We start from the raw sequence: 24,115 nt of genomic DNA on the forward strand, positions 1-24,115 counted from the left end.
ACATGTCGGTAAAAAATTGTTACATTTTTTTAGATCACCTGTAACACATCGAATGGCTCCGTGGGTGCAACGTATCTTTATTAAAATCCTGCCTAAATTGCTTTGCATTGAGCGGCCAAAGAAGGAGGAGCCCGAAGAGGATCAACCGCCAACTGAAGTGCTCACCGATGTGTTTCATTTGCCGCCGGATGTGGATAAGTTTGTCAACTATGATACGAAACGTTTCAGCGGTGACTATGGCATACCAGGTGAGTTTTCATCTACACAAATCTGGGGAAAACACAAAAACTTTTCCTTCAAACTCAAAACTAAAAACTTTCGTTTTCTTTTGTGTTAAAGAAAACTTAGTCACTTGAAATTTATGTATGTTTTTTAACTGGCTTAAGCCAAAACAGACAAAAAGAAAGATAGAGGGAGAGAGAGCAAAAGATTCGGTCCATAATAATATAATATATGTAGGAAAATTTAAACATTGAAAATTATATGCAATTTACACGCGGCTGAAGTGACAAGTTTTGCAAGGCAAGAAGAAAATAATTTATGTCATTTAACACAAGTTTTGGGCCAAGCGAAAAGTTGCCATTGCAATGGCTCGTTGTGAATTATTATATTATTCGTTCTATACATATATTATATACATATAGAGTACCCAATATTAAATTGAAATCTTTCATTTAGTTTCCGTAACAACAAAATTGAAATTCAATTGCAGCCGCAACTAGCTGAAGTTCTAAAGTTTTGTAATGATTTTCCTGGCCGCATTTCAAGCGCGAAAGCTGCAACTTTCACCAAATGGACTTAAAAGAGAGAAATGTGTAGGCAAAGGCAGGAAAACTATTTATTGAGTTTCCTTATTGTCCTGCTATTATTGTAGTTGTTGTTGTTGCTGCTGCTGCCAGTGCACAACATTGCAACAGAAGCGTCTTGAGCATCCGTTTCCGTTTTTTGTCCTTTGCACTTGGCTGTTTCTTTGTGCCCTCAAGACAAAAGCAGAAAAGTTACAAAATTGCATTTGCTACAATTTTATTTGCCTAATGTTGTTAATGCCATGCCATCTGCTGGATTCTTCGCTCGATTCTCCTTTTTTTAAAAAAATCAATTTTATCCTTGTAATTTTTGTCTTATTCTTTCTTTCAGCTTTACCGGCCTCTCATCGCTTCGATTTGGCAGCAGCGGGCGGCATTAGTGCCCATTGCTTCGGTGAACCGCCGTTACCTTCCTCACTGCCACTGCCCGGTACCGATGATGATCTCTTTAGTCCATCAGGCGGCCTGAATGGTGATCTTAGCCCTGGCTGTTGTCCAGCCGCTGCTGCTGCGGCGGCGGCGGCTGCGGCAGCAGCAGCTGCAGCTGCCGATCTCAGTCCCACATTCGAGAAACCCTATGCCAGGGAAATGGAAAAAACCATTGAAGGATCTCGTTTTATAGCCCAGCATGTGAAAAACAAGGATAAGTTTGAAAGCGTGAGTACAGAGATTTTATTCCTAAGCAACAATGTAAAATGGTTCCAGCAGTTTGCAATTAGTTCATTCCATTCAAAGTGCCAAATGTAATAAGCAATTTGATTGCCCAATGGTGATTCCCTTCTCCATCCTACAGAAGCATCTACAATTCGCCATTCTCTGTGTTTGCCAATTCAACGAAAACTGTTCAATTTCTCGCCATTTTTTTGCTCTCTCCAATCGACTGCAGTCATCATCGTTGGCTGATGACTGGCTGTTTACCACCATGTCGGAGTCCGATTCTGACTCTGACTCCGGGCTGTGGTGTTTCCGTCTGCACTTGATAACCCGCATTAGCCATTATCATCGTCGTCTGCGCCATCAGCGACGTCAGCGTCGTTACCCAAAGCCAGTTAAATCACGTTTGCTCTTGCGTTTTCTCTAATCAAAAATCGTAAACGAGAATGATGCTCCGACGGTTCCTGTTCCGCTCTAGTCGCGCCACTGAGCGAGTTGAGTGATTGAGTTGTTTGTGCGCAAATACAAATAGGAGCAGCAAGCAGGACCTCCCTGAACAAGTAGCAGCAATAAAGTTGGCTGCATGCGGTTTGCTCTTTCAAAGAGCAGTTTGGCATTTGTCTACCCCTCCTATCCCATCACTTCACCACCCACAATTCTGTGTGTTTGAGTTTGGTTTGATTGTAGAACAAAGTTTTGATATGGCTGCGAATGAGATGCTATTTGATTTCTAAACTATTCAATCTGATACCACCCATCATGAAAAAGTGGATTTCATTAATATATCAATAAAAAAAAGAAAAATTTAAATTAAAAATTTAATTTTTCAAGGGCCAAATGAACTTTGACTGGAATATATTTTCAAGTCGTTTACAATTCCTTGATACTTAATAGAAACGGAATATTGAGTGATATCGAATTGACACTGGAATAATGCAAAATAAAATCGATGACACTTACAATTAGCCCTTTTCCACATTCCCTTGGTTAATCCTGATTTTATTTTATTTCGACTGACTTTTGAATACATTTAGTAACAATTCATTTGATTTTTGTTTTGCTTTGCAGGTCGAAGAGGATTGGAAATACGTTGCAATGGTTTTGGATCGTATGTTTCTTTGGATTTTCGCAATCGCTTGCGTGGTCGGTACAGCACTAATTATATTGCAAGCTCCAAGTCTGTACGATCAATCGCAGCCGATTGATATACTTTATTCGAAAATTGCCAAAAAGAAATTCGAATTACTGAAAATGGGCAGTGAAAATACCTTATAGCGTCCACTTGGGTTCGCAGCGGGCTGGTGGAATTTAATCATCAGCTCGTTGCGAACCCTGTTCGCCGCTCGCGACGATGATCGTGGATAATATACAATATCCAGCAATACCATCAGCACCAGCAGTCTGTCAGCAGCATCAGCGTTGTACAACACTAATAGCACGAGCATGAGCAGTGTTAACAACGATAATGTGACTGAAAATGCAACCTCATGGTATACATAGTAGGTCCCAAGAGCGAAGCGAACATTGCGAAATAATAACATAAAAATCGAAAAGTCATAAGAAAGTGAAGAGAAATACTTGGAGTTGTTTGGAGCAGTTGATCAAAAATATGTATGTAAAATGTAGTAGTGTTGATTAACCGTGTGGCAAGGAAAAAAGGAAAATAAAAACTGTGTTGGACAGAACAGCAACCAAAGCCAAGGCAAAAATTTAGTTAGTAAGTTTTTTGATGTGTATGTATGATGATGATTGTGATTAAGGTCAACATCCAAGTGTTGGTAGTGGTGGTAATCGACCAGTGTTGTAAAAATCGTATGGAGTTTTGTAATTTGTATTAAAATTTTGAGCGCCAAAAAGTTCCTTGTTGAGTTTTTAGTTTTACGGTACACACACACACACACACACACAGTGAGAGAAAAAATAAACAAAAAGTGAAAAAAAAACCCAAAAAAAATAACAAGTAACAGCAACATAACACAAACAAAAATATTTTAAAAATTGCATTTTAAATTTAAATGTGACTGCATGTGTTCAATGTGTATGTATGTGTGTATGCTTGCAATTGGTGTTAAGTCTGTGTGTGTGTGTGTGTGTGTGTGAGTGTGCTTGTGTAAGTTAATATTTATGTGCCTGTTTGTGTGCGTGTATGTTATAGATTTGTGTACGTGCCGAATCAATTTTAATTGTTTATTTATTTGCTGCATATTGTTTTAGACACACACACAAACACGCACATACACAAAACACAACAGCAAATAGTATTTATGTCTCAGCAAATTTTCCGGAAAAAACCATAAGTACCAAAAAAAAACAAAAAGAGATAAAGAAAAACTAACTGTTTCTAGCCAATAAGCAAAACGTATAAAGATTAACTCTCTACATATTATTTAGCCTGTAAGTCGAAAGTAGATTTTGAATTATTAAGAGACGAGTAAAAAAACTAAAAAGATTTGCTATCAAAGCAATCTTTGGTTTGAAGAAGCGCGAAATTCTGAAATAAATTTAGTTAAAAAATGTTGTTCAACACACAAACAACAATTTTTAAAACCCAAAAAATACAATACGATTTCACTGTAACAACACACACATAAACACATACACATATAAACATTCATTTACATGCATACGAGTATGACTAATCTATTTAAAATTAATATTAAATAGTAAATTTAAATGCAATTTAAGTCGGTGAAACACAAAATTTAACCACAACAAAATTCATTCAATTCAACACTTACAGACACACACATATAAACACATTTTTATTTATGTTTATTCAGTTGCGCAAAAGAGAATTTTCGCTTGAGATCTTGATTTTAAAGCAAACTTTTTAATTACTTTTAAAATTGGCAAACCGAAAATTTTTAAACTCAAACCGAATACCTCGGATCCCTTCGCTCAAAATAGAGAGAGCTCACCTTTTGGTTCGTATACCTACATACATTTGTATATATGTAAAAGCAAACAGAACCTGCCACAAGGTTGGTTGCATGGTTTGGTTTCTGCTTCGTTTCGTTTTTTTTAATTGATTTTTGCAAAAGTTTTGCCACTACAATGCAGGGTAAACGCCGCAAAGCATGCAACAAATTAAGCGAGGAATGCAACTGCTCTCTGTGTGTTTATGTGTGTGCAATACCAACACACCCATGTACACAATTGCACTAGCAAATTACAACACAACAACAACAAAAGAAACAAAAATATGTATGTATTTACTTTTTGTATATGCGAAACATAAATGAAAAGCAAAAGAAACTATTAGCAGGGCATGCCGCGACAACCCTGCCCCACAATATTATCATCAGAGTTGTCAAGTGTGCTTGGGCCTTCTATTTTCTTTTTTTTCTTCTTTTTTGGTCGATGCGTGCACAAAAAGTTTAATTAAAATTCCTAATCGAAAATACTCAGCATTTGCGAATGTGAATTAATTAAAATAGTTTTGCTTAAGTCGACGACAATTTAAATGAAACAAAAATGCAAGCCCATTACAGATGCAGTGCCAGTGTGAAGTAAAATGGAGAATAAATTTCAAAAATGTTTGCAGCATGAGATTACGAATTTGTAAATAAAAGAACTTATCTACTGAGTTAACTATCTTTTGAATAAATAACCTGAGGTTAAGCTTATAGCCTAATCCAACATTCAATTTTTCATCCATGTGAAAGAAAATCCACCGCGCCAGAAAGCAAAATTAAGATTTAAGTGACCCCTTTGTTTATAAGAAATTATTTTTAATATATCAGAAGGGTTTTCAGCACGAACATTATCGGTTCTCTATAGCAGGACTGTAAAGCTTGACCTCAAATTGTCTTTAATTATTCTAGATTTGCTTGTTACTAATTCTTTTCAAACAATAAACACTACGCAAGGATCTACACACATTTATGAGTTCTTAGCTGCTTTTATTGACCAAATTAAGCACACATAAACCCATAAACAAACACGAATTAAACAAACAAAGAAAGAAAACCTAAATTAAAAACCAAATTTAAACAACAATATGCCAACACTTGGGGCGTATTTAAATTGTAAAGTGCATAAAAAATCAACAGTTAACATTTTTTAAATATTTAGCTATTAAAATGAATACCTAATATAAATGTTATAATATAAAAAACCAAAAACAAGAAAAAAAAAAAACCAAAAAAAAAAATTAAAACAAAATCTAAATATCATAAATCAATTAAATTAAAAACGACAACTAACATAAAAACCGGACACAGCCAAAACAATTTGCTAAACCAACCAGCAACAACACAAAACAACACATCAAATACAAAAATTAAAATAAAGAAGAAGAAAAACAAAAAAAGTGTTAAACTGAGCTTATAAAATTAAAACAAATGAAATGGAATAAACAAAAAATTACACAAAACACGAGAGCAACGAGCGTCCCAAATATAAACCCAAATCAAAAAAAAAAAGCAGCAAACAGATTTGACAACAACAGTCTCGACCTCCATTTTCGACAAGGCATTAAGTAAAAAATAAATAATAATAATAAAAAAGGCTGAATAAAATTATATACACACAGACACACTTAAACACACAGACATCAACCACTAAATGGAGAGCAGCTGCAACACTTTTCTGGCATTTTTCACTTAATGAATAAAAGACAAAAAACAACGGAAATGAACTTAAATCAGTCAAAGGCCTCGTAGAAGGAAAACAAATTTTAATTTTTTAGAAAAGCTTAAAACCATTGTATATATATATAAAAATATTTGATAATATTAGCTTTTGGACTAAATTCGAATTTAAATTCATTTTGCTAGGCTTTCACATTTGTGTTTTGTTTTGATTTTTTTAACCATTTTATTCATTTACTTAGCAGAATATATTTAAAGCTAATGAAAAAATCGACTTTTGTTATAGTTTTAGACAATCAACAATTATGAAAAAGATAAAAATCTATAAAAAAAAAAGAAGTAAATTAATGAAAAAATAAAAAAACAGAAGATGAAGAACTAATGACAAGTAAATGGCGTAACTTTTCTGTGAATAAATTTAATTAAAAAAATAGCAAAACAAACAAAATCAAGGAGATTTCAATTTTTAAACAAAACACACAAAAAGTTAAATAAATCAATATATGGACTTTAATATATTGATTGTTGAAGTTAATGCCAATTTAAAGCAAAGAGAAAAAAACCAAATTCATTTTTAAAAATCCATTTTTGTAAATTGTTTCACTTGGGAAAATCGACACGCTAAAAACAAAAAACAAATAAAAAATTAAATAAAATAGTTAAATATTGACAACACACATGTTTTAATAAATAATAAAAAGACAAAAAAAAACAAAAAAAAAAGAAAGAAAACGAAATGAAACAAAGGTCAAATACATAGACAACATGTATATGCTCTCATTGGTTGTGTTTTTAGGTTATAATCAAAACAGTTTTGCTCATAAACAAAGCAAAAAAGGAAAATCAATCATTCAATCAATCAGACAGTCAGTTAAGGAACCCAAATGACATGGTATTAATTGTGGCATTTATCAACTGAGTTATTTCTATGATAAGAGGCCAAAGATCAAAGGTCGAAAGCGGGTCGATAGGAAGAATAAATGAAAACACTCATCAATGGACTTAATAAATGAGCTTTTCCCCTTATTTGCCTCTTGAAGTCTTTGGGCCACATTTTGTGTGGCTTTTTCCTCATTTTGAAAATTGCCTCACCTAATACCTTGTGCCATATGAGACTCCATTAGATCAATCAGTTAGTCAAAAAGTTCATTAATTGTACAGCTCATTTGCACATTACCTTAATAATTAATGATAATTATTAATTCAAACCGTGTTGTTACTTTGTAAATTATCTAATGGCTAACTATAATGTCAAACATTTTAAATTTGCATTTGCCTTTGTTTTAAGTTTTTTAAAAAATTCATTTACGTTTCATTTGGATATTTGGAGCAAAAAGTTGAGTAAGCTTGCAGCAACATTTTGAGGCACCGCTCAGCAAAGAATAAACCAAATAAAAAATAAAATTATATATGTAATTTACAATACTGCCACGAAATAAGACAAAATGCAAGGACGTTCATATGCATACTATATGTATATGTATATACATATATATATATAAAGATATAAATGATATACGAATTACTCGTAGATATGTGCATCAAATTTAACTTAATGAATATCTATTTAAAAAAGCCTAAACACTTTCGCTAAATGGGGCTCGAAGTTAACATTGTGGCTAAGTACTTATATATAGTTTAGTATAATTGTACATATTAAAAAGAAAAGTTAATCACACACAAACACATACGCAATACAATTTAAGCATCATTAGCATTGTATATAATTCATTTTTCCTAGGCTTCAATCTAAACTATACAAAAAGCAACAGGAATTCAGGATGGTTTAGATACATATATTATTTCAGGTAAAATACTAAAATATTATCTTTTGACTACAGCTGACAACGAAGTCTAAAACAGCCAAACTCAAACACACACAAGCAAATACATCGCCAACACCAAAAAGAAAAGCACTTAATTGTATTAAATATACCACAAAAAAATAAAAAGCCCTTTTTGACCCTTTATTGTTAAAATACATAATTTCAAATTGTTTTTCTGTACTTTTGTTTTACTTAGAATAAACTCTATAATGGAGTCACCACTTTTTGATTTAGTTGCTTATTCGTTTCAAAATATCTCCTTTTAGCCTTTGAAATTGTTTGTATTTATACGCATAAAGAAAATTTGAGTAAAATTTGTGCATAAAACATTTAAATTATTCAAAAAAGAACAAATTTTAAAACCAACTATTGATACAGTAAACACTTTTATTTTTGAACATTCTTTTTAAAGGTATTGTTTGTATGTAAGGTTGATTTACTTTTTGAGGGCCACACACACAAACACACACAAACAATTACAGACCTAGGCACTACTCTAATCATATTCAGTAGCTTAGTTAAACAAGTCAAAAACAAAAAAAAAATAGTTATTAAACAAAAACAAAACTGAAAAACTAAGTAATCTGATATATATGCGGCTTGACCCTGAGATTCAAAAAACATAAAATCGTATGTCTTCCAATCAAAGGTCGTCTTTTGTAGCAAACACAAAAAAGAATCAAGTCTGCGTATTGCTAAAAAAAAAAAGCCCTTAACAGAATTGAATAAGGGCAATCAACGTAGTAATTGGAAGCGCACTGCAACTGGTTAAGGCAAAAATAAGCTTATAACACAATCAGGCACACACACTCTCAATAATGCACAACAGCAACAACATGAAGTCATTTAAATAACATTTTCTGGCATACTTTTAGGAGTACACAGTAAATAAAAAACCAAATACGCAAAATGGTTACACTTCATTTTTAAATCTCCTCATTAACTCTTTTAAAGTTTTACTCTCTCTCTTTCTCTCTCTCTCTCTCTCTCTGTCGGTCTTACTTGATTCTAATACTGACTTACCAAACTCAAAAGAAATCATATCAAGTACCTGACAATAGTAACAAAATCACAAAAAAAACTCTCCTTTCAAAAATCCACTCTTTCTTAACTTTCTGGAGTTACCATTTTGCGTAGAACGTAATATTATGTGAAAAAAAGACAAAAAATAAGGAATAAACAACAATTTTAAAAATAAACATCAACAACAAAAACGGTTTCAACCATATAAATTAGAACAGCAAAATCTTCTTTTCATTATACACAAACACACACACACGTAGCAAAAGCATTAAAAACACAACAAAAAACAACAACAGCAACAAAGGCAATTAAACGAATTTGAAATGTTTTTATTATATTAAATTAAATATAATTAACTCCCGAAACAAAACATTAAATAATGTGCAAATTAAGAAATGAAACTCACACACAAACAACTTTTGTATTATATTTCCCAAAAGTAAATGAATAAATCAAATAATTAACATTGAAAATCATTGAAAAGGAACAGTATATGAAATTAAATTTTAAAGCAATTAAGCAATTCTTAAATCAAAACTATCAGCACAATTACAAAATATCCGCTATAGGCACACACAAAACACACACTCAAAACAGACACAACATATTATACAAATAACGTAGATATAGCTACAGAGTCAAAATTTCAAAAATTTGAAAACTCGAATTAATGTGTGGCATTCTATCTACGGTGAATTTGTATTACAAAGTTTATTAATTTTAGACACTAAAATGTATGTCTGAATGAATGGCTGAATGTGTGTGAGAACTTAAAACTCAAAACTCAAACTTGAATCAAATTGTGTATAAATTGAAATGTTTATTTGTAAGTCATTGTAATAGATTATAATAGAACTAAATGTATACATAAATCCATATACAATACATATATATAAATATATATACATATACACATATGAATTATATATATACATGTATAATTTTTGTAATAAATCTTAGGTGCCGGTAGGTTTTAAGCCCTTTATGTTGCAAAGAACAAATAATTTAATAATTTTTCTTTCCTCTTGTGTACATTTTTGACTAGTAAAATTTTCATTGTATGTAAGTCTCAAGATTTTTAACAAATAAAATCAAAAATTTAAAAAAAAACAAACAATAATAAATAGTCAAGACAAACTAAAAATCTTGCAGCTCACTGGGGAAAACAACACCACAAAAAACGTAAACAAAAACAAAAAAATTAAAGTTATAAACATGCTAAACTAACAAAAAAAATATTTGCTCAATAACATAAATATAAATAAAAACAAAACGCAGATACACTCCATGTATATGTATGTATATGTGTATCTGTATATGTGGAAACTAACAATTTCAACACAAATCAATTTTAACTAAGTTACAAATTTAGTTAAACATAAGAATCAAATAGGTTTAAATACAAAATAAGCAAAACAATGATGATAATGATTATGTGTGTAAAATATTTGCAACTAATAAACAATTTAAACTAAACACACATTTTAGTCGTAAGTCTCTGGGCTAATCATAAATTTATCAAAAATAATAACAGCAACAACAACAACAAAGAAATCCACTTTCAAAAAAAACAACAGCAACAGCCAAAACAACAATTGCAAATAAATTAATTTATTCTGGAGGATAATGACAGCAAAACGAAAAACGTTGCATTTACATTTCACGTAACAGAAATACATTCATAATACATACAACAAATATATATATATATATATATATATATATAAATGCATATTATTATATATATATACGTAAATATATATATATATTCAAACTCTTCTTGAAACGACAACAACAAACATATTACATAACAAACAAGAAACAAAAAAACTAATCCACTAAAACACTGAGAAAAACACAAAAAAGACACAAGGCGCAGTCAAAATAAATTGCGATCGAAATTTAAATTGAGCAAATAAAAAAAAAACAAAAATATAATATATAAAACCACAGAAAACACTAACAAAAAAAAAAAAAACTTAATGAAAGCTAGACAAAAACTTATGTTAAATAACACTTGCAAAATGCGAAAAATTAAACAAAAAACTACATTTAAGACATTTAAAACAAAACCAACACATAAAAAAAATTGAAGGAGATAAAAACGAAAATAAAACTTAGGCTAAATGCAAGTACCGAAATGAAATAATAGCAACAATTGCAATATGAAAGAATACTTAACAAAACAACAACAACATAAATAACAACAATAACATAAAAAACAAGCATTATAAAAACCAAGAAAAGAAAAAAAAACAATTACTATATAAATAAATGTTACGCGTTATTAAATAAAGAAGAATGAAAATAATTTGTTTTAAAAAAATTCGCTTCTTTTCAATGAGTTTTTAATTTAGTAAATTTGGGTGTGCAATATCATTGTAAGTTATAGATCATTTCAGATCAGGGGGGAAGAAGAATTCTTTTTGGATATCGAAATTTGATCTTACCGGGAGGCCTTTGGAGAATTTGTAATTCTGTTGTCTTCATCAGAAAATCGGCTAAATCAGCTATATTTTCATTTACAATTCAAAATTTGTGTGAAATATGAAATCTACATATCTTGTGGAAATCTTTCAAACCAAAACAACGGATAGAGGCTTTAGATTTTTATATGTGTACATTTTGCCGAATTGTGCCTAATTATGTAAAAAATTAAGATTGAGTTTAATAAGCTATTCTGATATTTTTCGAACCAATATGACTTAATGCAATCAATTTTTTACATTGTTTCATTGAGTAATCTGAAAAAATACAGGGCATAATTAACAAAAACATTTTAAATACACATTGATTTATTGATTAATCTATCCACACATTTTATTTAATCAATTTGTCTAGGGATAACATAAAATTCCGGTTGAAGTTACATAAAATCGAAAGAGGTAACTTTTGTAGACATTTCACCAGCCGCCAAGGCCAGAGATAGTAATGAGAAATTGCATTCCGGATAGATTTCATGGCAATTACGTTTCTCAGTTGCACGTTTCGAACGTCTGTAGATGCCATCATAATAAAAATGCAGTTGAGGTTCATGATTAGCCACATGTTTTGAAGGTAAACTGAAGACAGTGCGGACCAATTCCTCCAGCATATTGCCACGTTTTCGTTCATTTGGAGAAGGTGTCAAATATTTAGCACTCTCGCATAGAGCACGAGCCACACACGATTTGCCATTGAAGCCCATGCTAAACGAAAGGGTATTAACAAAAGGTATACAATGTGCATTAATTTTATACTCACTGATCGAAAGCTGATTGAACTTCATCGTAGAAACTTCGGCGCGAACGCCTCTGGATTACGTATTTCGGTAGACTGGCATTGACACCATGAGCATGTTGAATAACCCATTCGTGATTGGGTAAATCATATGCCACACCCCAATTGACAGCCCAACTGAGATAGTCCACATCGGGATTGCCAATCATACCAATTGTTAGACAAACAGCAGCCTGTTAATGAAAACAAACTCAAATTGGATATTGTCCCAAAAATAATTTTGAAATTTTATAGTCATTCTTACTCACACCGATACCGAAGAACCCTCCGGAAATGCCAGATAACGTTTCTGGCGATTCAGAATCTCATCCTTTGCAATGGACTGCAATTTTGCACTGTTTAATTTGAAGGCACTTAAAGCCACTAAACTCAAACAACTAAACTGAACTAAGCTCAACATTTTGACAGCCAAACGTTCGATTCGTAACTGAATTACTCGGCTGGACCACTTAAAATTGTTCGCCTCTCTTGGGGCAACCTCATTGACGGCTCTTGTTAACTCGCTTCATTGACCGCTCTGATTAGCAGAAATGTGTTAACAACAACCCAGTTTCCATCTTTCTATCCGCTCTACAGAAAATGCAAATTCTTTGTCAACAAGACAGAAAAAATATTCTAGTCTCTCTTTTTCTATGTTCTTTTTATTTCCACTCCAATTGCAAGCATTGTAAAGTCATAAAGTAAATAATACAAATTATGAATCAACCATAAAAAAAATTCTGCTGCTTCCAATACTCTACAATAGTTTTCTACCAATAGATACCTTTAACTTTGATGACAAAGATCAACTTTTGTGGCTCAAACATATATAAATCGATCCGTGTTTATTAACACGCAAGTTAATGGTTCTAAATCAGGGGTACTTGTTCACTTTTATTTTGCGAAATGTAAAGCACACACATACAATGACAGTTTTGGATGGCTCTCTTTGTACCTACCCCTGTTCTAAATATCAAACTCTGTATTTAAAGTTTCGAATTCGAATTTATATATTTTCACATCTGGTAAACTTCTATGTATATATGATGATTTCTTTTGATGTTTCCAACTTTCCCTTAAAATGATGATACTCTCTTTTAAAGTGTATACAAAATGCAAAGAAAAAAACCGTCAATAAAAATGTCACTTTGTTTATTTACTTGAATTCAATTTCACTTTTTTGGGTTCACACATAATAAAAAGTGTACATACGTTTTTTTTTTGCTAGCTATAAATTTATGAAACTGGCGGAAAGCATTAAAACAAATTTATATTTTGCTTTACCAAAAAAGAAACAAAAAACGAAGGGAATCAAAGAACAGAGACAGATTCAGATCCAGTCGAATATTAAAGGTTTTTTCAATTTTATCTTTTTGTTACATCTTTTGTGTTTTGTGTTCTATACGTTATTTTGAATATTTTATATACACAATTCTATATGCAATTTTTGACCAAATGCTCAGCTTACGTCAATGTACACAGCCAAATATATATTCCACACATTTGTATATACATATATGTTGGAAATATTTTCTTTTATTTATTAAATTATCCTGAATATTTTCGCTGAAACTGGTTGCTAAAGTGCAGCAGAAAGCTCTGTCGACAATGTGGACCATAGAGGCTGGCACACTTATGCATCGAATGGCCAGCAGTGAAAGCCTCTCGATAGGTGGGCTTATGGGCGATCTCTGGGAACACATAACGCAGCAAGATTCGAAAGATATCGTGGAAGAGCGATGTCCCAGGCGCTGCCAGCAGATGGCGGGACTCGCATAGAGTTCGCATGATGCAGTATCGCGGCTGATAGCTGTGACTGCAACAGTGGAGAGAAAATCGACAAATGTAATATACATACATATGTATGTAGAACTATCAATCAAAATGCCACTTACATTTCGGCAAGAAGGGTCAACACATCAAAGAGCATACCATGCGGACTCTGATGCTCTTGTTGCAACAATTTCGCACCATTGCCCTGTATTTCACGTCTCAGTCGCCGCCCCATAACCGAAGGTCGGCAAAAATAAGTGCCATACATATCCTTGACAAGATTTTCAGCTGGGCAGCCACTTGCTCCGGCGGATTTACGACGATTGAGACTGGGTATGGCTTGTGGATACTGAAAGTAAAAGGATTGAATTGGATCGGCTGGACTTAGGGGAACTATTATTGGTTTCTGAGAGTCGATAGGAGCATATGGCTGTATCAGTTGTCCAGGAGAAGCTGATGGCATTGGAGGTGGCGGAGGTGGTGGTGGAGGCGGGGGTGGTGGCGGTATGGGTGGAATCGTTGTCTTTGGTTTTCCTACACGTCTTGGTATCCAATCTTCGACAGCAGCAGGTAATTCATAAATCGATGTTAATTCTGCGAGCCAAAGTAATCCTCTTGGTATAGTATCCACAATAGCCTTAGCACAGTTGGCAGTAAGCTAAATAGTAATAGCCCAAACAAAATTAACACAAAATTTTATTCATTTTAACCAAACAAAATACTAACCGTTACCGAGGAGCCCAATTCAAATGTAAGCCAACGTTTCTTACGTTCCAATAAATGCGGCAGATACTCGGTGCTCTGACGCAAATAGCTCATACCCCGATTAGAAGTGCTAGACACTTCCACAGTTTGGTTTGTGTTCTTAGCACTGCATTCACTAGTCAGGGCCAAGCCAAGTAAAGGAAATAGCCAAAAGCAAATTGCATTTCTCATAGTTAGTTTGCCTTTACACCACGAAATCGATCTTAGAACTGATGGCAGTTAAGAACATTCTTAACCAGTAAATCTTGTCAAGAAAATTCTGGACTAGTTTCTTTAGCGTGGTACTTTAATTTGGGTTTTGTTTGTTCTTTTTCAGTCGCGTTGACCGAAAACGGGGTTAGTTGACCAAACTCTCTAATTTAATTAACAACTTCTCGATCTCGATCGAAAGACAAAAGGGCAATATCGAAAATTGAAACTCTACCAAAATGTTAAAATTTAGATATTTGATTTAGTTATCAAAATGTCGACAAATTGGTTACTGCTGTTGCTTGGTTTTCTGCTGCTACTCGGTTTCCATCAGGTTTACAGTCAAGACAATGTCACGCTGATTCTGGAACAGGAGCAGAAGATGAAGACAACATCACCACATGCTGGTTCATCGCCACTGCGTAAACTCTCGAGAGGAAAACGTTTTGTGGCCTTTCCGGTGGGTTCATCGGCTTCGGTAAGTCAACTCAATGTGTTTGGATTTCTTTGTCCTTTGGCTAAATTTTTGTTGAATTACACATGTAAAGGGAGCTGTCTGTCTGACCACAGGCGTTATCGGCAATCCCAACTTACTGTATCTCAGTTTGGGCATCAATTGGGGCGTTGCCTATGATTTACCCAACATCACATGGGTATTGCAAAATGCTCATGGCTGGAATACAATGAAAACGGCAAAGGCCCAAATCAAGCGCAGACATCGACGTGAACTCTATGAACGTCTAGAGACAATGATAAACAGGTAAGTGACACTTTTTGAAACAAAGAATTTGTTTTTTTTCAAGCAAAGTAAAAAATAGTAGTGGAAATTAATATGTAGATATGAAATAATCGGAAATTCAAGTGTTAAGAATCCTTTCTTGCCAATCTTCTTGTATCATTTGTCTATTAGAACTTTTAAAGTGTATCATTTAATCGTTGAGATAGGTATAAGGTGCAGACTTTTCTCCTTACCAAACATTTAGATACTTGGCTCAAGTGTGTGTGTCTTCTGTATTCCTTTATACGCATATTTTCTATACGCCTGACACTTGTGCCAAAATCAGCCAAACCACTTGGTTTCTCACGCACAGTGCGGCGAGGAAAACTTCGCACTCCCCAAAGTGGTTCCCCTCCCCCTCTTCTACCACACACTCTTAACGCCCGTCCGTTGCCCGCTTACCATTACAATTCTGTGTTAAGACCTCCCAATGTATGTGGCAGCGTGCGCCTGGCATAATAATAAAATGTTGGTATTTTATATTAGCATTTAAATTGGCTTTTTGTATGCTTCGGAAATAGTTTAATATCCGAAAAAGAGTCCCCGATCTTTCTTGGTTTTTGGACAACTTTAACTTTTCAGTGAAGGCAAAAAAAAATGTATAACAAATTATTTATAAGGTGAAACAGAGAAAGAGATAGAGAGCAAGAGGTGGGGATGATCCATGAGTTATTTTGGTTCGTTTTGTATAGGCAATCTGTAAAATATCTTATCAAAATTGAGAATACACATACACACATATACATTGTCATGGTAATCAAAGGACTAGAGGCATCATTTTCAGAGCCTTGACTCAAATGCCATTATAGTGGTCGTCAGGATTTTCGCCCTGTTTCCTGTGCTTTGCTTTCCCACTGCCATTTCTCTTTTGCTGCTTTTTCCTTTTGACCTTAGCCCACGTGTCCAATCTTTGTGACTTGTGTCTTGTATTTCATGATTGTTTTCTTTCGATTGGTTTCTGGTTTGCCGATTGTCTATCTGTTTTGGTAAGCGCTCCCACAATTTGCCCCCCTACGCTATTCCCACGCACATCCCCCCGTTCTGACTTTTTGAGCTCCATTGCTTTGGTTTAGTTTACGAGTCGACAACCAGTTTTTCCCTCTAATAGGTCAGCTAAGCGTTTTCTCTGGCCTCAATTGGCAATACACACACACACACACACACACTCATATCGAACGAGAAGTGGCTCTATTTTGTCTAAGAGCATATAGGATAACCATGTGTATCTATGTTTTGCAATACATGTGTATATCTGTATATGTAACTATGTATCCATATATGTACAACGTACATACACATATATGTATATATATGCTGGTGTTTTGTATGCCCTATGGGGTTAATAAAGTTGTTTGTTTGTTTGTTTGCCTGTCTCTTCTCAATGACATGACCACATGCCACATCGCACATTAAAACTGTGAATTCGGGCGATTGAAATGCTTTGCAAGGAAGAAATTTATGAGTATATGAATCTATTTTACTTTAATTGATAAACAAATGTTGTAAGTTGTATAAGTAAAAAATTTAAGTTAAAAAATTAAAATGAAAGTAAAGACTTAAAGTTTCATTCAATTTTAAAGAATTTAATAAAGAAATCCTACAAGACAAAGCAGACATATGTACTTCCAGTTGACTTTGTAAAAGTTTTCTCTTAAAATAGGACACCTAACTTAACGACAACTTAAATGACTTTAAGCGGCAACTTTTTCAAATTGACTTATATCTTTTATCTTAATCCGATAAAAGTGGAACCATAAAATTCTTTATGGACTGAAATCACGCTTTTAACATCGATCTTTGTCATCACAGACTTGTGGGTCTCGTATATGCAGCAGCCTCCAAGGTGCATTGTCAGGTGTGTAGCAGGCAATTCAATTAAGCTGCAGCACCTGCACTACTCGTCCGCCTCGCTGTCTGGATGCCTGTCTGTCTGTCAGTGTATCTTTCCATCCGTCTTGTTGGCCTTCTTTCATCTGCTCCAGCTCGCCTGCTTTTTTATCCATTGTCGTTGTCTGTATGCCATGTTTATTGTAAACGTGACTGCTGCTATAGAGCTGAAGAGCATTCCAAACGCTAACTGACAATTGACACATTTGCACTTTGGCAATTTCTTTTGCACTTCGTCCTCCCACCCAGCATTACCTCTGCATTCTCTGCAATTTTCTTGCACTCTAGAATCATTGTCTTTCGTCTTTAAGTCTTTTGTGTGCACTTTCAGTCTCCAATTTTGCCGTGTCGTGTTGAGAAGTGCTGGACTGCACGTACTTTGCCATGATTTACGCGCATTTTGTATTGTTTAATTATCGTTTAATTGTTGCAAAGTTTTTGATTTACGATTTAATTGCAACGACAAATGCCACGCCCAAGCAAGCTGCTGCCTCTTCTGCTTCCACTTTGGCAACAACTCTCACTCTTCCTGGTGACTCCAACGCAACACGAAATGATTTATTGCCAACGCCAACATTGATGACTATGATGGAACGTGCAAGGACCATGTCAGAGGCAGAGACCTCTGCATCAACCTCCTCCTCGACTGGTGGTTCACTGCTGTTGCATCAAAAACGCTGGCAACACAAACTGAACCGGCCAAAACGGTATCTCAGCTTTCCCGAGGGCTCTTCGTTTTCTGTATGTGTGTCTTGTGTGTGTGTGTGTGTGTGTTCTGATGACACATTCAATTTTTGCAATTTTCGAATTTTCAATTTACCAAACTCAGGTCTCAGTCTGCTTTACTGTCGGCATTGTGGGTAATCCCAATTATGCTTACAGTAGTTTTGGCCTTAATTGGGGTGTGGCGTATGATCTGCCCAATATAACATTGGTATTACAGAGCTTACATGGCTTCTCCAAGCATCCAGTGGCGCCATCTGTGCTACGCAGGCGTACAAGAAGGGCTCTCTACAGCGATATCGAAACCATTGTGGATAAGTATGAAATATTATATATTTTACAATATATAAATACATTTTTGACATTTTAAACTGTTCAACTCTTACTTTTCCAAGTCTCTTAGTTTCTAAATTCAAAATTAGTTATTTAGTTTATTTTTTCCCCCTTTTAGCATGGGCTACAATGGGCGCGATTGCATCCTGCGAACTCTTTGCGAGAGTCGACAATACTTTCAACGTACAAAAATGAGCATGATTGGTGAAATGTTGAGATCGATATTCAGGTAAATAAGATAAGTCATCGAAAAAATCTTAATCATTAATCATTTGCGATGCATTTACAGTCTACCTAAACAGCGAATATTCACCCGAGAACTACATGAGGATTCAGATATTGTGCACTATGATCATGCCTATCGGTACGCCCACAATAATGATTGCGCCAACCAATATAACTGTCAGTTCTCACTGCTTGAATTGGCATTTGGCAAATATTCAACGCCACCGAAAAATTATTACGCTTAATAAAAATGGTTGTCAGCATACCCAAAAATTTGTGTCTAATAAAAATGTTTTTTAATGGTCACTTTGGAGTGATTGGTCATTTGTTGGTATGCCTGTTCGATGGGTGTCACAGTGGGTTGGGTGGGACTAAATTGGGAGCCCAAGTAGCTAATAAATGGCAATCCATTTTTCTTCTTTTATATCGGAGCAGGAGCCGTACTAAGTGGCTGCCTGACTGGTGTGTGTAAGCAACTTTTGTCGCCCATAACTTTCTCAGTGCAACATTATTTAATTGAAAAGAAATAAAAATACGTTTTTGTGCCACAAACACAGACACAAAGTTTTTGTAGTCACAAAAATCTAATTCAATCAACAAGCAGATAGAATAGCTCAACATTGAATTGCGAAAAATAACAGGGAAAGAAGACGGGCAAAAAGTTACACTCATCGAAAATGAAAGTACTTAAAGTTTCTCATTGAAAAAGTTTTGCAAAGAAGAATAAATTGAAAATGCTCTCCTAGACAGACAAAGCGATGTTTCACTGTATATGAAATTGACAAAAACAAATTAAGTGAACTGCATGCATAGTTTGATTCGAATGGTTTTGATTAGGCTCTAATTGGTTTACATTTATGAACAATATTCCAAAATTTTTTAAGGATATCTCTGTGTGTATGAGCAAAAGTTTACGATTGCTATTCAAGACATTTCGAAAATAAAAATGGGAACATATCAATTCTCGAAATAGACTCTCTTGTCTTTCTTCTAATGGATGGGAATCTAATGATGTTGGATTGCCTTGTTTGAGTGAAGGCAAAGTTTTAGCTGTTAGCAGTTGACAGTTAAATGTTTTGCCACAAATTGCATTTAATATCAATTTAACATTGATTGCAGTATTCCTGCCCACTCCCACAAAATGCCCTCGAGCCCCTTTGTTTTTGCGATTTTCTAGCCAAAAATTGTTAATGTCGAGACATACATATATCAGTCGGAGATTAAGAACAAGATGAACAATAATGAAAGCTAGCCTGGGAAAAAGGTGTTAACAAGTGGATGTCATGTCCGAAATGGGAAAGAAGATGTAAGAAAACCAACAACAAAACAAATAAAAGAAAACTAAGATGAAGAAGACATGTCACAGAACCACACAAAGCAATAAATAAATAAGCAACGCCCAAAGAATGAAGAATTCACGTTCCTTTGTTTGGTTTGTCGCTCTTTGGATCTCTCTTTTTCTCTATGTTTGAGTGTGTGTCTCTGTCTCTCTTTCCTATCTCTGTCTCTGTCGCCAGCTGGTGTATTTTATGTCAAGCAGATTAAATATATCCAAACATGGACCAAGGCAAAAAAAATAAGAAAAGAAAACTGGACCAGAGTCGAGTTCAAGTCAAAAGTAAAACGCAACCAGAACGAAGTGGATGTAAGTGCGTGGCAGGAAGGATAAGATAAAAATGTTTTTTTTGCAAGAATTTTAAAGTGTCGAAGTGAAATTGAAAAAGTTCTTAAACCATTCCCACATATTAATTAGTGTTTGAAATGAAATTGTTAACATGCAACATGGACTTTTCGATGTCAACACAAATATCAGCTTTAGTTTTGCTGACGATGCAGCTTTTGCTTTATTCAACCTTATCCTTGGCTGTCACTCAACAAAATGTTAACAATTTCGATGTGTCTAACCTGCTGCACACTCAAAACAGGAACAACATCAATGACAACCAGGACGACTTTGACATGCACTATGACAATCTGAACATGACCAATAACAACAATAACAACAATGAAACAAGAATTCTGCAACGTGGCAAACGTTATTTGGAATTTTCCAAGGGTTCACGTATGTCGGTTAGTTTCCACAATAAATCGTTAATATTATTCACACATTTTTTGAATTTAATTATTGTATTCTCTTGGCTGACATAGTGGCGAACAAATGGCAAAAATAATCTATGGAAAATTAACACCCTGTATTCCTATGGATATGGTTTTCGTGCCAATTATCCATTTCCTGAACCCAAAGATCAACGCAAAGATAATTTGGTATTCTTTCGACTCTTTAAACGAGATTTATTTTCCAAAATGGAAACTGCTTTGGATGGGTAAGTTCTCGTGGTTGAAGTTAAATGTGATATATCTCAGATATTTATTGTAACTGATTTTTCTCTATTAGACATGGCTTCGATGGGCGTGCCTGTTTGCTAAAATCATTCTGTACGGCCAATTATGATGTGGACAAGCCGCAACAAAAAAGCGGAATGCTTTTTAAACTTCTAAAATTGATATTCAGGTAAATTTAAACAAATAATAAGAAACAGAGATCTTATTACAAAGTAGTTCATGATTCGATCAATCGGCTTCCCAATATGTGTAAGAAGTAGGCCTAGCGTTTATCAGGGAAGAAAAACAAATCTATTAACACTTTAATGTCAATCAGTTGTTTGAAAACCAGTTTTTCATTCAACCCGGAATGTTTAAGCCTAGCTTTTATCTACAATTTTGTCAACTTCTTTGTTAATCGTAAAGTGCCCACATTACAATGTTCACGCTTCAGTTGAATTTTTTGTGTCTGCTTTTGGTCAGTGTATTTGCCATTGATTGGAAACAGAATATCACACAACTTAATCATAACCATTCTCATCGTCGAGCTAAACGTTTTCTAGACATTATAGAAACCTCTCGCATATTTGTGAGTATGAAAATGTTCAATCAGTCTGTTATGTGTATCATTTAATTATCTCATTCATAGTTTCGTGTGAATGCCAAAAATAATGTGATTGCCTCACCAATTGTGTGGGCTCATGGTTATGGCTTTCGTGCCAATACGCCCATATTGGTTAAGCGCGAGAATCGTCCTTTTCGCAAGGATACCTATGAATTAATACACGAATTGATCGATCGCAGTGGTTTCGATGGTCAGGCCTGTGTGCTAAAGGCTTATTGCACTGCTCTAGCTGGGGATCATGGTCAGGGTTTTCTTTTTAAGCTCTTGAAATATATTTTTACGTAAGTGCAAACTGTTTTGTGGTTGTGGCTCTAGTACAATTATTTATCATCAGTTTGCTAGATGTTTGTACACATATTTGTTTTTTTATTTCATTTTTGTAGCCTGGAGGACCATGAGAAGCATCACATGCCCTATTTGCGTGAGGAAAACTGTGAACAAATAATGCATAGCCATTGTCCATTGAGTTTTGACAGCATATCCCCATATACGGACGATGTGTGAGATAATATTTATATATGTATGTATATCTCAACTGTTTGTGTATGTGAGTGTGGTTGTGTACTTTTGTTTATTTTTGTGACAAAAAATAAACAAAAGTTGAGATTGAATTTGAATTTGAAATGAAAATATAATGCTGACTCTGTAACAATAATAAAAATATCCAAATGTTTTCTTATGAGCACATAGAACGGAATTTCAATTGAATTTAATTAAATATTTTTGTGTGTATATACATATTTATTTTTGATCTTTATTTCGTTGAGTCAATGTCACTAAAATTTTGTATTAATAGTAAACAAAATATTTAAATAATCTAATTTTGATTAAGCTATCAAATGTTAAGAACTGCAAATTATTTTACAAGTTCCTACAAAAAAAGAATTATACAAGTAATTAATTTATTCAAAATATTATGAAAATAACTAAAAAAATTTTGTTGTCTTCAAAGACTGGTTGCCAATAAAATCAATCATTCATGCTTGCTGATGGGGATATGGACTTTTTTTTGCTTACTTTCCTTAAAGCTGCCATGCAACGATGCTTAAATTCAAAATAATTAATAGCTAAAAGTTAAAAAAAAAGAACTACAATTGTTTAAACTATTGATACAATAGTTCTCTAGTTTTTTAGTTTTATAAGGATTGCCATTGATAATTTTTAGAATTCGTAGTAGTATTGTATAGAAATTTTTTTAATCGACTGCCTTGACTGTGAAATAAATTCATTTTGTTGATGATTTTGATGATAGTTTTTATAACCATTTGTAATTTATAATTAACTTGTGCCCTTTGCAGCTTTAGCATGTTCATGGCAATCAGCATCATGCGTTTAATTGGCATTTTTATTAAACGATGTGTCCGCATAGGAAAAAAAGTAAAATAAAAAAAAAAAATGAGCAGCATATGAAGGAGAAAAAAAGTGTAGTATACTTTTTGCGGCCATTGTTGACCTCATTGCATGACAAAAGTTTCAGATGCCGCTGCTTCAGCTGCAGTTGCAGCTACTGCTGCTGTTTAATGTCACCAGCATGAAAATGCCAAGTGGTGTTAAAATGTTTGTGGGCGCCTTTGATGCACTTGCTCTTGTCACGCCCCCAATGAGAAACCATGCCCAACCTGTAGTTCCAGCATTAAGAATTAACTTTAATTAAGTTGAAAACATAAATTACATGCAAGCATACAATGGCATTAAAATGCACACGCACAACACACACATATGTGTGTGAACACGCTCATATATACATAAGTACATACAGTTTCAAGTTTGTTGCAAAAGTAAAAGGCTAAAAGAGAATGAGAAAGAAAGAGCGAAGACCTGCCAGAAAACCACAAAACTTGGCAAACAACTTTGTCACCAACACACACACACATATACATACAACTCTTAAATGCACGGGCACTCAACCTTAATCAAGTATTAATTATGTTGCCCCACTGCCACCTCCTACTAGTTTTATTGTTGTTTTCCCTTGTTTTAATATATATTTATTTTATTTTTTGCTTGTGTTCTTTTTATTTTACATTTGCAATTAAATTTTTCCATTTGCTGATGTTTGCATTTTTCAGTTCTCTGTTGTAATTAAAATTTATTTTCAAGTATGGAAAATTGTCACCGCCAGTTGACAATTAAGTGGCAAGGAAAATGCGAATTGGACTTTTATAATTGAATTCTTAACACGCTAAAGACACCTGTCACATTTTGTAGAAAAATAAATTCATCTTTAATAGATTCCAAATAATTTTATGCTGCAAAATAATAAGCAAAGAGCATCTACTATAGTTTATCGAAATTGTTGAACAGAATCAAAAGAGAAACAGGCATTTCATCAAATA

The 24,115-nt window shown here is 33.9% G+C and overlaps 5 protein-coding genes across 6 annotated transcripts in view; 3 read left to right on the forward strand and 2 right to left on the reverse strand.

Annotated features, from left to right (window-relative positions):
• Positions 1–3,369, forward strand: part of LOC6649556 (acetylcholine receptor subunit alpha-like 1) — a 60,833-nt gene extending 57,464 nt beyond the window's left edge. The window contains exons 8-10 of the mRNA XM_002072368.4: positions 34–248; positions 1,138–1,463; positions 2,529–3,369. Coding sequence (XP_002072404.3) covers positions 34–248; positions 1,138–1,463; positions 2,529–2,735 — 748 coding nt within the window. The 3' untranslated portion in view covers positions 2,736–3,369. The remainder of the gene's footprint in view (positions 1–33; positions 249–1,137; positions 1,464–2,528) is intronic.
• An 8,375-nt stretch (positions 3,370–11,744) lies between these two features.
• LOC6649557 lies at positions 11,745–12,580 on the reverse strand. The gene is made up of 3 exons (XM_002072369.2): positions 12,431–12,580; positions 12,145–12,353; positions 11,745–12,089 (listed from the first exon to the last, which is right to left on the reverse strand). Exons 1-3 carry the CDS (start codon positions 12,578–12,580, stop codon positions 11,768–11,770), a joined length of 681 nt encoding a protein of 226 aa, XP_002072405.1. The 3' UTR covers positions 11,745–11,767.
• A 979-nt stretch (positions 12,581–13,559) lies between these two features.
• LOC6649558 (CASP-like protein 4A1) lies at positions 13,560–15,044 on the reverse strand. The gene is made up of 3 exons (XM_002072370.3): positions 14,659–15,044; positions 14,055–14,590; positions 13,560–13,975 (listed from the first exon to the last, which is right to left on the reverse strand). Exons 1-3 carry the CDS (start codon positions 14,866–14,868, stop codon positions 13,708–13,710), a joined length of 1,014 nt encoding a protein of 337 aa, XP_002072406.2. The 5' UTR covers positions 14,869–15,044; the 3' UTR covers positions 13,560–13,707.
• Positions 15,045–15,160: 116 nt separating this feature from the next.
• LOC6649457 lies at positions 15,161–19,097 on the forward strand. 2 transcript variants are annotated; one of them, XM_002072371.4, is made up of 4 exons: positions 15,161–15,364; positions 15,435–15,646; positions 18,726–18,836; positions 18,897–19,097. In XM_002072371.4, exons 1-4 carry the CDS (start codon positions 15,161–15,163, stop codon positions 19,075–19,077), a joined length of 708 nt encoding a protein of 235 aa, XP_002072407.4. In that variant the 3' UTR covers positions 19,078–19,097. The 2 variants fall into 2 exon arrangements, with proteins under 2 accessions (XP_002072407.4, XP_023035556.2); XM_023179788.2 differs by lacking the exons at positions 15,161–15,364; positions 15,435–15,646 and adding exons at positions 17,564–18,292; positions 18,381–18,592.
• Positions 19,098–20,793: 1,696 nt separating this feature from the next.
• On the forward strand, positions 20,794–22,324 carry LOC6649458. The gene is given in 5 exon segments (XM_002072372.3): positions 20,794–20,902; positions 20,981–21,156; positions 21,228–21,341; positions 21,695–22,060; positions 22,163–22,324. Coding segments are annotated over 5 exon segments (867 nt in total). The 5' UTR covers positions 20,794–20,812; the 3' UTR covers positions 22,284–22,324.
• Positions 22,325–24,115: the final 1,791 nt, after the last annotated feature.

Source organism: Drosophila willistoni, chromosome 3R (genome assembly GCF_018902025.1).
Source record: "Drosophila willistoni isolate 14030-0811.24 chromosome 3R, UCI_dwil_1.1, whole genome shotgun sequence".
Lineage (NCBI taxonomy): Eukaryota > Metazoa > Arthropoda > Insecta > Diptera > Drosophilidae > Drosophila > Drosophila willistoni.